This window comes from Periophthalmus magnuspinnatus, chromosome 5 (assembly GCF_009829125.3).
Source record: "Periophthalmus magnuspinnatus isolate fPerMag1 chromosome 5, fPerMag1.2.pri, whole genome shotgun sequence".
In the NCBI taxonomy this organism is placed as follows: Eukaryota; Metazoa; Chordata; class Actinopteri; order Gobiiformes; family Gobiidae; genus Periophthalmus; species Periophthalmus magnuspinnatus.
In genome coordinates this window covers 15,871,278-15,882,892 of record NC_047130.1, presented here as the reverse complement: position 1 = coordinate 15,882,892, position 11,615 = coordinate 15,871,278, and the positions used below count along the sequence as shown (strand labels likewise).

Sequence of the window (11,615 nt, the reverse complement as noted above, 5' to 3'; positions counted from 1 at the left end):
ATGATGAGCACTTCAGCAACAAAACCATTGAAATTCAACAAATAAAAACAATAGAATGACAAACCCAAACAATAAATCATACAGTGGTCTCTCACTATATCGCAGTTCACTTTTCACGGTCTCGCTGTTTCGTGGATTTTTTTGGTGCAATTTTGCATGTTTTTTTTATGTGCATTGTGTCCTGATTGGCTGAGGGACTGTAGACCATTGTCCATCAGTCTCCTCTGTGCTGTGTCTCCTGTACAGTACAGAATGTGTTCAGACAAATTTACGTAAATGTTCAATCGACACTACAGCGGAGTGGCGCCAGGACGAAGAGGCAAGGTCAGAGGAACTGTGAAATACACTTGAGTCGCTATTTATGAATTAAACAAGAGAGAAATGTGAGAAAATGTTAACGCCTGTGTGAGGAAAGTGTATAAAGTGTGTGGTGAGGGGTTTTACAGCTGCAAAACATATATAATAATTTTAAAAAATAAAGCTGACTATTTTTTACAATTATTATATGTTTAATATATAATAATATATAATAAAAATATATGTTATTATAGATATGTGTTATTTTTAAAACGTAACCCCCACGATAAATGAGGGACCACTGTATTGTTAAAGAGGGAAAAAGAAAGAAACAGAAAGAGAGGAGGAAAGGAGTGATAGCACCGGAGAAGGAGATAGTACCAGAGGAGGAGGTGCTCAGGGGAGGCTCGTGGCCCGACCCTTTATGGCCAGAACCCTCCGCGGCAAACAAGGGGTTAAACCAGGCTCATAGGTCCACAGCTTCACCCGGCAGTCACTGAAGAGGAGGAGGAGGAGGAGGAGGAGAAAGAAAGGGAGAGGGGAAGGAGAGAGACAGAAGGGAGGAGGAGGAGGAGGAGGAGGAGGAGGAGGAGGAGGAGAAAGAAAGGGAGAGGGGAAGGAGAGAGACAGAAGAGGAGGAGGAGGAAGAGGAGGAGGAGAAATAAAGGGAGAGGGGAAGGAGAGAGACAGAAGAGGAGGAGGAGGAGGAGGAGGAGGAGAAAGAAAGGGAGAGGGGAAGGAAAGAGACAGAAGAGGAGGAGGAGAAATAAAGGGAGAGGGGAAGGAGAGAGACAGAAGGGAAGAGAGGGAAGAGGGGAGAGATAGAAAGGAGATGAGGTGGAGGGGGGCAGTGGGAGAGGAGAGGGTGAGGGAGAGGGAGGGGGGAGGTAAAGGTGGAGAGGAGGGAGGGATGATAGACGGGAAAGGGAAATAGAGGGAGCAAGAGAAGGAGCAGAGGAGGGGACATAGAAACAGGGAGAGGAGAGAGAGGGAGGAGAGGAGGGGGGACAGTAACAGAGGGAGAAGGTGAGGGAGGTAAATGTGGAAAGGTGAGAGATGGAGGGAGGTATGGAAGGAAAAGGAAGAAGTGTTGAAGGAGAGGGAGGAGGGAGAAGGGAGGATATGAGGGGGAGATGAGGAGGCATAAAAACAGGGAGAGGAGAGGGTAAAAGAGAAAGGAGGAGGTGGGATGGAGGAAAAAGGGAGAGACAGGAAGAGAGAATAAAAAATAGAGAAGAAAAATTAAGGATATAAAGAGAAAGGAGAGAAATAGAGAAGAGGAGGAGAAGGAGGGAGAGAGAGAAAGAATGAGAGGGGGAGAGAGAAAAGTGAGAGGGGAGGAAGAGATGTAGGGGAGAGAGGGAGAAAGGTTGGACGAGAGAAAGATGATAAGTGAGAGATGAGGTAAAAGTGAGAGAGGGATGAACAAATAGAGAGGTTGGGGGGTGAGTGAGAAAGAGGGATGATGAGAGATCGAAGGGGCCATAAGAGGAGGAAAGAGAAGTGATGGAGTAGAGAGAAGAAAGAGAGAAAGGGAGAGGGAGAGAGCGAGGTTAGGTTAAGGCATTGACATGTTTGTTGGCTCCAATTCACTTTCTGTGAAAATCAACATCATAAACTGAAGTATTCTACATTTTAAAATAAGTCTTTAATTTGAATTTTAAAGGGTTGTTTTATTTTTTATATTTTATTATTTAAATAAAAGTTAGCATTAGCTCTGCGACACAGCGGGCTAGCTAGCATGCTGCTGTGTAGCAGTATGAAACAGGTCCTGCCCTCCGTAACACGCCGATATCCCAATGATCCTCAGGAGAACAAGTCTGCCCTCTGAAAATGGGCTGACAGGTGCTGGAAAAGTTACACAATACACCTTTAACGGCAGAAAAATCGAGTAAACACGTTAGCTCCTGTGTGCGTGCATGTGCAGTCTCACCTGGCGGCTGTGAAGATGTGCTTGGCGTTGGTGCAAATGGCGTTGATGGGGCTGTCGTGACCTTTGACCTCTCCTATAGGGCTGAAGTTGTCCACGTTCCACACTTTGAGCATGCCGCCGCGACAGGCACTGAGCAGCAGGGGGCGCCCCGGGACTAGCGCCAGCGCACACACCCAGTCCTTATGAGCGTTCGGGATTTGCTGATGAAACAAACAAATACAAACAGAATTTGAACAAAATGCCCATCGTACGGCGGACATGTACAAAAACGCTTAGGTGCATGATGGAACTTTTCTGGTGGAGCTTCAGACACCTGCTTGTCTCCATGGAGATGTTATCGCTTTGCCCTAAATATTCCACAGTATGACATTAAACTTATCTATACTTATCAGACAAATCAAGACATTCTATTTTGAAATGTACGAACACAAACGGGACAGTGAAATGTTACACAAACCAAAATAAGAACATATATTTTAATTAACGACATCCTTGGTCCTGAGCCGTGTGTCACTCTGAACCTGAGCAGAGGTCAGAGGTCAGAGTGTGTCCAGCGGATGTGTGGTACTGGACTAAGTGAGTGTCACCCACGTTCGGCTCTAGTCAAATGAAGCTCATCGAGGCTAGAGCAATTGGTGAATTTGGACCAGATTTCTATATTTGGAATTCCAACTGCGAGTATCATAGCAACAAAAGAGCCAATCCGAAGTGAGGCTGTTGACGGTAATGCCCCTTTGCACCGGCACCGCTGGTTTAACAGGGAGCGGGCGCTTGGCAACACTGTCAATCAAACCTGCTGCTAACGAGAGCAGGAGTGACAGTTACAGGGGCCACAGTGTTTTGAGGTGACCCACCCCCCCCTTCCTCAGTCAGAAAAGTTACTTAATAACTCTTTAATATTCAACACAAACTTCTGTCCAAACAATACACTCTCTTCTCTGATGAGAGTTTAATGTTTTAATGGAACAATTAGAGCGTTTATACAGAACGGTTGTTTTATTTTGCCGGTAAATAGATTTTAAAAGGTAAAGTTGAACATAATCTATTGGTCTGTTGGGGGCCCCGTTCGCTTTGTGCATTAGCGCCTCAGATTTGCTGCTGGAAAAAGCAAAAACAATTTAGATTCCGCCCACGTAAGAAAATATAACTAAGATAAGTGGGAGAATGGGACCTGGGAGACGCTCTGTGTGCAGGACGCTTTATTTTATTATAGTTCTGTTGAGGCGCACTTTCAGATTCCACCTCCGCAAACGCAACTTCAGCACGAGCTTTGGGCTGGTTTATAAAGCACGTTCATGGGATATTTTAGTGGCCAATCTGAAATGTGAAATAAAAAGGAAGGATGGTTCTCAAAGGGTGGACCCCGGACTAGACTTGGGTCTTTGAAATTTGGGTCCAAGCAAATTTCAAACTGTATTTTTACAATTTTGAAGAATATTTATGACACCAAGAAGTAGTAATAGTTATAGCAGTAGTAGTAGTAGTAGTAGTAGTAGTAGTGGTCTAGTACAGTGTTTCTCAAACTGTGGTACTGGGACAGCTCGTTTGGAGTTCATTTGGTCCACTTTTTGTCCTTTTTTCGATCATTTCTTGTTAAAAGTTGGAAATGGTGTAGTCCACTTTTAGATCTGGTTTAGTCCTAGATTTTATACTCTACCTTTGTTCCAGTGCCACAGTTTTAACAGGATATAAGTGTATTAATATTTGATTAGGAGCAGAGATGTTGCGCGCTCTGTGTCTCCAATAATATTGTCAGCAGGGGGCGCAGTCTGCGGCTCCATAATAATGAGAGTCCCGGCGAGTCTGTGATCAGGACCACGGACAGCGACAGCAGCGGCTCCAGATGTTTCACGGTTTAATGAGAAATGACAAACTCCAGAGACAAACATGAGCCGAGGACGGGCCCCACCTCTGCAAAGACGGACCAAACAGTCATCATGAAGTGATCAGGAAGTGGACGCATTTCCGGCTCCATCTACTCTGTGGAGTTTTATACTTTCTGTGTAAAAACTGTGTCCCCTCTCTCTGTAACTGCTGCTGTCAGACTCGTCATTTTGGTCTTAAATGTTCGTGTTAACCCGCTCTACATGATCCTGAGGTTTTTATTTCACTACTGTGTCTGTAAATCAAGATATGAACATTAATAAGAGACAAATCAGGCGCCTTCTTTGCCAGAGGTCACTCCCACTAGCGTTAGCAACAGGTTTGATGGTTTAAACCAGCGGTGTGGTCAGGACGGGGCGTTAACATCAACAGCCTTGCCTTTTTGCATGATGGGTGAGGTGTCTTGCCAATGGACACAACAACAGTATATATAACCAGCAGCTATTATGTTAGCGGGCAAAGGAATCTACTGACCGAGCCACTGCTGCCTCAAATACACGAAAGAGCAAAACTGGTAACGACTTTGTGAACTTGTTTTTGTGTAATTTGCATTGAAAATTATTTGGCTTAGAAATGTTGATTTTATGCCAGTTTGGTCCATTTTGTGTCAGCAGCACTTTGGCATGTTTCTGTGTTAAAGCAGAGATTACAACATTGTCAAAATACTACCATAATTGAAACGTACAGCCGAACAAAAAATATTAAAATCTAACAAATCTTTATTAACATTTTGCTCAGTGACACGTGGGAGTCAAACCCACAACCTCCTCACTGAAGGGAGGAAATGGGAGGAGTAAGTTGGTTAAACTTGTGAAACTTGGACTCAGCAGTTTTAACTTGTGAGAATCTTTAAACTCTCTGCATTAATAACCCACTTTTCAGGACTAAACCCCAGACTAAACCCCAGACTAAACCCAGTCTAAACCCGGACTAAGACCCGGAATAAAACCAGACTAAACCTGGTGTAAACCCGGTGTAAACTCTGGACTAAAACAGGACTAAAACTATGACTAAGACCAGGACTGAGACCAGGATTAAAACCAGGACTGAAACGAGGACTGAAGCAAGACTAAAACTGGACTTAGCCAGGACTAAACCTGTACTGAGGAGACGGGAGAACCACTTGTCTCCATAGGGAGGAGTAAATTGGTTAAAGTTGTGAACCCTGGACTCAGCAGTTTTATCTTTATGTGAGAATCTCTAAACTCTGCATTAATAACCCGCTCTCCCCTGCCCCCTGGAGGAACACATTATGCAAACACATTCAGTATCACTGTACCTCGGGCCGGATCACATTACATACAAGAAGAGGCTAAAGAGGCTAAAGATGCTAAAGATGCTACGTGGCTATCTAACAAGAATAATGCTAAGACCTGAAAACATGCACTGAACTGAATTGGCCAATGAGAAGGAAGCTGACACCATCTTTGGTCTAATTTACACAAAAATGAAAAGTGAACTGGTTTAGTCCTGGTTCAGTCCTGGTTTAGACCTGGTTTAGTCCTGGTTTAGACCTGGTTTAGACCTGGTTTAGTCCTGGTTTAGTCCTGGTTTAGTCCTGGTTTAGTCCTGGTTTAGACCTGGTTTAGACCTGGTTCAGTCCTGGTTTAGTCCTGGTTTAGACCTGGTTTAGTCCTGGTTTAGACCTGGTTTAGACCTGGTTTAGACCTGGTTTAGTCCTGGTTTAGACCTGGTTTAGTCCTGGTTTAGTCCTGGTTTAGCCCTGGTTTAGCCCTGGTTTAGTCCTGGTTTAGTCCTGGTTTAGACCTGGTTTAGACCTGGTTTAGTCCTGGTTTAGTCCTGGTTTAGTCCTGGTTTAGTCCTGGTTTAGTCCTGGGGTGGTACTTTGCTCAGCCCTTGGTATAACTATGCTTGAGTCCTTGTTTAGTCTTAGTTTAGTCCCAGTTAGGTCCAGGTCTAAAATCTAAGAGTCTTTAGACTTGGACTGGCCCAAGTATTTCAAATCTGTTGATCTACTGGGACTTAAACCCACAACCTCCAACCACCTTTATGTTTGAACATGTTCTGAGCTGTACCTAATAAAAAGGCCACAGGTGTTTTATATTCGTTTAGTTTGAGTATTTCAGACGTGTGGAAGTAGGCTAAGCGCTAAGAGCTACGAGCTAAGTGCAGTTTACCTCGTGTATTTAAATATGGATGTAAATGAGCAGGTTACATCGCCCACACGCTTCATTAATATGTGCATAATTAACATACAGCTCTGCACACGGCACAGGGGACTGGACCAAGTTAACCCTAATGCCACAGAAATATAATGAGACAGAAGCAAAGTGATTTGAGGAGTGATCGAGGAGGGATCAGAGGAGTGATGGAAGAGTGATCCAAGGAGTGTTTGTGGAGTGATCGAAGAGTGATCGAGGCACGCTGATGCAGAGTTTTGCTATTAATGAGCTGAGTTAAGTGACCCACAGAAAGATGAAGTTTGGACTTGACCAAAATAAAAATGAAACATGATCTGAGTCATTCACTTTGACAATATTTTCAGCAAATAGGAAAAGAACATGAGCCACAGTCTGTGGCCCAGGGGTTAGGTATCACATCAAGGGTTCACTGTGGAACTTTCAAGAGGCAAATCCATGGAAACAGAATGTTAAAAACAAACTTCAAACATTCTCCATGGAAACAGATGAGTTTAATGCCATACTGTGGAAGATTATAGCCAAAGGAACAACATCTACATCAGGATTAAAACAAGACTAAACCCGCCTAAAAACCAATCTAAACCCTGGACTAAACCGGGAATAAACCAGGAATAAGACCAGCACTTAACAAGGACTAAAACTGGACTAAACCTGGTCTAAACCCTGTTTAATCCCGTTTTAGCTGGTCTAAACCGGGTCTAAACCCAGTCTTACCTGGGTGAGTTCTTGCTGATCCAGGTCCCACTTCTTGATGCCGTTGTCCCTGGAGCCGCTGAAAAGGACGTGTCCCTGCACAGACAGACACTCGATCCCGTCGTAGTGCGGAGGCTCAAAGTTATGGGCTGGGCCTATGTTTCCCAGAGTTCCCTCTGCTACGTCAAACACCTGAAGAGGAACAGGAAGTGTGTCAGAGGAGATTTCAGTTTACAAAATGAATTCTAAGACTGGACCAAAGTTTTGGTGTGACATTTCTTCAGTTCATAGTCGCTGCCTCGTCTCGCTCACCTGATGATGATGATGATGTTATGGATATGATTAAGAACATTGTTTTTCTCTGAACAGGCACAGCTTTGGATTTTTTATTTTTATTTTAACACGAGAGGGCGATAGTTCAGTTGGTAGAGTGGTTGTTCTTTGATCTGAAGGTCGGTGGTTCAAATCCTGCTCTCGACATAAACATCATTGGTTGAGTGGTCAGACCCACTGACCCACAGGTCGCCATTTAACACAAGCCTCGCTAACACCTGACCGACGAGTGCAGCCTATAGTTCTGTTCTACATGAAGCTGGGCCAGATGGATTTTTAGGAGTTTGTGAACTTAAAAATATCAAGATATCAAATCTAACACAAGAAATAGTCAAATTTCTTCCTCCAAACCTTGAACTCTGACACAAACCACCTTCACCTGGCTGTAGACCTGTCCATTAAAAACACACAAACTGATTTATTTCTGACCAATTATTATTATTATTATTTTTTCTAGACACAACCAAAAAATACTTGAATCTGACCTTAAAATTAAACTCTACTACATGTACTAGATCTGCAGATATTTTCCCAGTTCCAGTTTCTAAAAATGAATCTTGTGACCCAAAGTTTAGCCAAAAGGAGCTTGTATCGATCAGAGCAGAAAAACTGTCGAAAAACAGCCAATAAAGATATAAAAGAGGTAAAAAAAAATTGTAAAGACAGGACCTGAGGAGGTAAAGAACACACGGAACTGAACCCAGCGGGGAAGAAAACAGTGACGACAAGGTGCTAGACCACAGAGAGGAAATGAGAGAGGAGGAGAGAAAGGAGAGAAATGAGGGAGGGTATGAGAGACTGAGACCCAGGAAAAGCAGACTGCAGTGGAGGCTGATGAGGTTCAGATTTGACTCCAAGATGTCTGTCTAGACCCTCAGTCGTCCAGGTCTGAGCCATAGCAAACAACAAAGTTAAATCTGTCAACTGGACAAATGTTGTAGGGGTGAAGACGTTTTGCTGCTCATCCAAGCCGCTTCTTCAGTTCTGGTCAGAATGCTGGTGGCCACTGCCTTTAAATCTATCTGAGTCTGCTCCATTCAGTGTAGTGAAGAGTGCAGTGAGCGTTACACTGGAGAAACTAAACAGCTGCTCCATAAGAGGATGTACCAACACCGGCGGGAGAGTTCCTCTGGACCCCAGTCCGCTGTACATCTCCATCTCAAAGCCACTAACCACTCCTTTGAAGATAGTGAAGTTCAGATCTTAGCCAGAGAAAAGAAATGGTTTGAGAGAGGAATTAAAGAAGCTATTTTTGTTAGGAAAGAGAATCCTTCCTTAAACAGAAATGGGGGCTTGAGACATAATCTCTCCCACATCTACAACTCCATCCTCAGACCCAGAAAATAAAAAAAAAGTCATTTGTACGACATGATTTCAACATGTGTGTGTCGTCCACGTGTGTGTCGTCCACGTGTGTGTCGTCCACGTGTGTGTCGTCCACGTGTGTCGTCCACTCAGATATGACATATTTTTTCTTGTGATTCATCCATTTAAAAAGCATTTAATGTTAAAGCTGCTATAGGTTCATTAGATTGGCTGACGTTAGCTACATCACAGCCTTTATTCTGGCAACATCACTGTCTGATGGTGTGCCAACTTTGGCCTGACAGAAGACGGGGGAAGGTTCAGGTGAAGGGACGGGGGAGGAGCCAGGTGAGGACACGGGGGTGAGGAGACGGGGAGGAGGAACAGGTTTGCCACAGTAATACAGTACTACACTTAATAGTGTTAGTATTCTTCTATGACGTAGTGGTCCTTATGAAGTACTGCAGTAGAAGTATCAGTATACATTACAGTGGTCGCTATAACGCGGTTCACCTTTTGCAGTCTCTGTGGTTTGCGGATTGCCAATGGATGACTTGGACACCGGAGTGTCCGTTGCGGTCTTTGTGAGTGCCTTTGAATGTTTTGTTTTCCCTGTGTCTTTGTGAGCGATGCAGCCCAGGTTGAGAGAGTGACTTTAGTGTATTTATTACATAAAACCCATCAATGGAGGTGATCAGCTCTGCAGAGGCGTGTGTGGGTCCATGACGAGCCTTTAAGCTAGCAGGTGCACTCAGCAGTTTGTGGCTGATGTCTTTCTACTTGTTCCGTATAATAACGTTGCTTTGTCACTGGAGCGCAGTCTCTGATTGGTTGACATTCCACATCAAATGCCAAAAAGTTCAGCTTTTTCAACTTTTGGATGCACAAACTTCAACTTTTGTGCCGCCTGGACACTCAAGACGCGCTGCGTCAACGGCAGATTCGCACTGCTCTGACGCGCCGCAAAAACGCAGGGCGGCCAAGACACGCGTCCACCATAGACTTTGCATGTAAACTCGACGCCCCTCACGCCCCGGTGTGAACGCACCATGTTTGCAAGTTTTCTCCCTGGTTTGTCACATAAAGGAGGAAAAAAACATAAGGACAACAGCAGTAATAAGTTTTAACAAGGACGTAAAAAGCATTGTAACTGCCCGCAACAAGACCATGATAACGATGGAGTCTGCTTTAGCTTTATGGATCAGTAACTGCAGGAAAAAGAACATTATGAGATATTACAGCAGAGTGGCACCAGGACAAAGAGGCGCAGTCAGAGGAACTGAGAAATACACGAGTCACTGTTAATCATTTCTAATGTGTCCAACCTCGTGAGCTGATCATTCAAATTAAATGTGTTACAGTATTTCTAAAAGCTGTCATTTTTATTTACAGTACAGTGTAGTATTTGGTTTCATTAGATTTTACTGTGCTTATTTAAAATCTACAAAGGTTTGAACTTTGAGATTGTTTAAACAAGAGAGAAATGTGAGAAAATGTTAATGCCTGTGTGAGAAAAGTGTATAAAGTGTGTGGTGAGGGGTTTTACAGCCTTAAAACATATATAATAATTGTAAAAAATAAAGCTTTGTACTTCGCGGATTTTGCCTATTGCAGGTTATTTTTGTAATGTAACCCCCTCAATACACGAGGGACCACTGTAGTACCTTCACATAATGGTCCTTGGATCCAGTGATGACCTGGTCTCTCCCGAGCACAGACTGTCCCACAGTGAGACACATGACGGAGCCGATGTGTCCGGTGAGCTTCCCCATTGCACACATCCTGAAACAACAACACAACAACTGTTTATACACGTTGCACACATCCTAAAACACAACAACAACAACATAACAATAATACAACAACAATAATAATACAGGTGTTTAAATACATCGCACACATCCTAAAACAACAGAACTCTAAAGAGGACCCATAGAGTGACACATTCAAAGAGGACCCATAAACATGTGCAATCTATGGGTCCTCTTGAGAGTGACTAACTGCAAAAAACTGTTGGCTAATGCTAATGCTAGCTAGCTTGTGACTGTAATGTTACATGTGAGAGACTTGTTTAACAGCACAAATCAGCTCACCTGTTGTAGTTCAGCTAAGTCAGTTCTTTATGATCAGATTGTGTGAAAAAAAAACTCTACCAACACTCAGACAGCGCAGTGCCTACAGTTAGCATCACACCCCTAGCCGAGTGTTTACCTGTTGAGGTCCCATATTCGCACAGCGTTGCCTGCAGCCGCGTACAGCACAGATCCAGACGGGTTCAGTGAGATCTGGTTAATCTGACACTCGCCCTGAGGGAACGTGATGGTGCGTGTGGTCGTACCGGCGCACGCGTCGCCCATGACAACCTGACCTGAAGATCTGCGGAGGGGCAAGAACAGAAGAAGGGATTTAGTATTTGTACGGCAACAGTTAAACCCAGGGATCATGTTTCTATCAAAGTGTATATGACAGGATTCTTGTTTGTCAAAGTCTGAATCAGTTTAGTGGACAGGACCTGAGCTAAATATTCATCACAGTTTTACATCAGTTCAGTGGCAGTTTGAGGGAAAAAAGTTGAGAAGGAAAGTACAAAAACAAGAAGTTCCACTAAGTTAAAAAAATCCATCCAAAATGCAGGACAATGGAAGGCAAAAAGAACATTTATTTAACAAAGGTGTTGTCATTTATTTTCATCAGTCTAATAATAGTTTGGTTGTGTGTTTGATTGTGCTGTGTGTTCAGTTGTGTTGTGTGTTTGGTTGCGTTGTGTGTTTGGTTGCGTGTCTGGTTGCACATTAGATTCAAGTTACCTTCCGCACACCCTTCTTATGTTGTGTGTTTGGCTGCATTGTGCGATTGGTTGCGTTACCCGTTTGATTTTGTTGCGTGTTGTGTTGAGTGTTGTGGTGTATGTTTGGTTGTGTCTTAGACTCACGTTAGTGTCCGCACACACTAGTTTTTTGTGTTGCAAGTTTAGTTGTGTGTTTGGTCACGTGTTCAGTTGCATTGCG

General features: G+C 43.7%; 1 protein-coding gene across 1 annotated transcript in view; it reads right to left on the bottom strand.

The window, feature by feature from the left end:
* Positions 1-693: 693 nt before the first annotated feature.
* Positions 694-11,615, bottom strand: part of kif21b (kinesin family member 21B) — a 79,327-nt gene continuing 68,405 nt past the window's right edge. Inside the window, exons 29-33 of the mRNA XM_055222111.1 lie at positions 10,819-10,983; positions 10,272-10,389; positions 6,991-7,161; positions 2,231-2,430; positions 694-793 (exon numbers count right to left, since the gene is read on the bottom strand). Coding sequence (XP_055078086.1) covers positions 694-793; positions 2,231-2,430; positions 6,991-7,161; positions 10,272-10,389; positions 10,819-10,983 — 754 coding nt within the window. The remainder of the gene's footprint in view (positions 794-2,230; positions 2,431-6,990; positions 7,162-10,271; positions 10,390-10,818; positions 10,984-11,615) is intronic.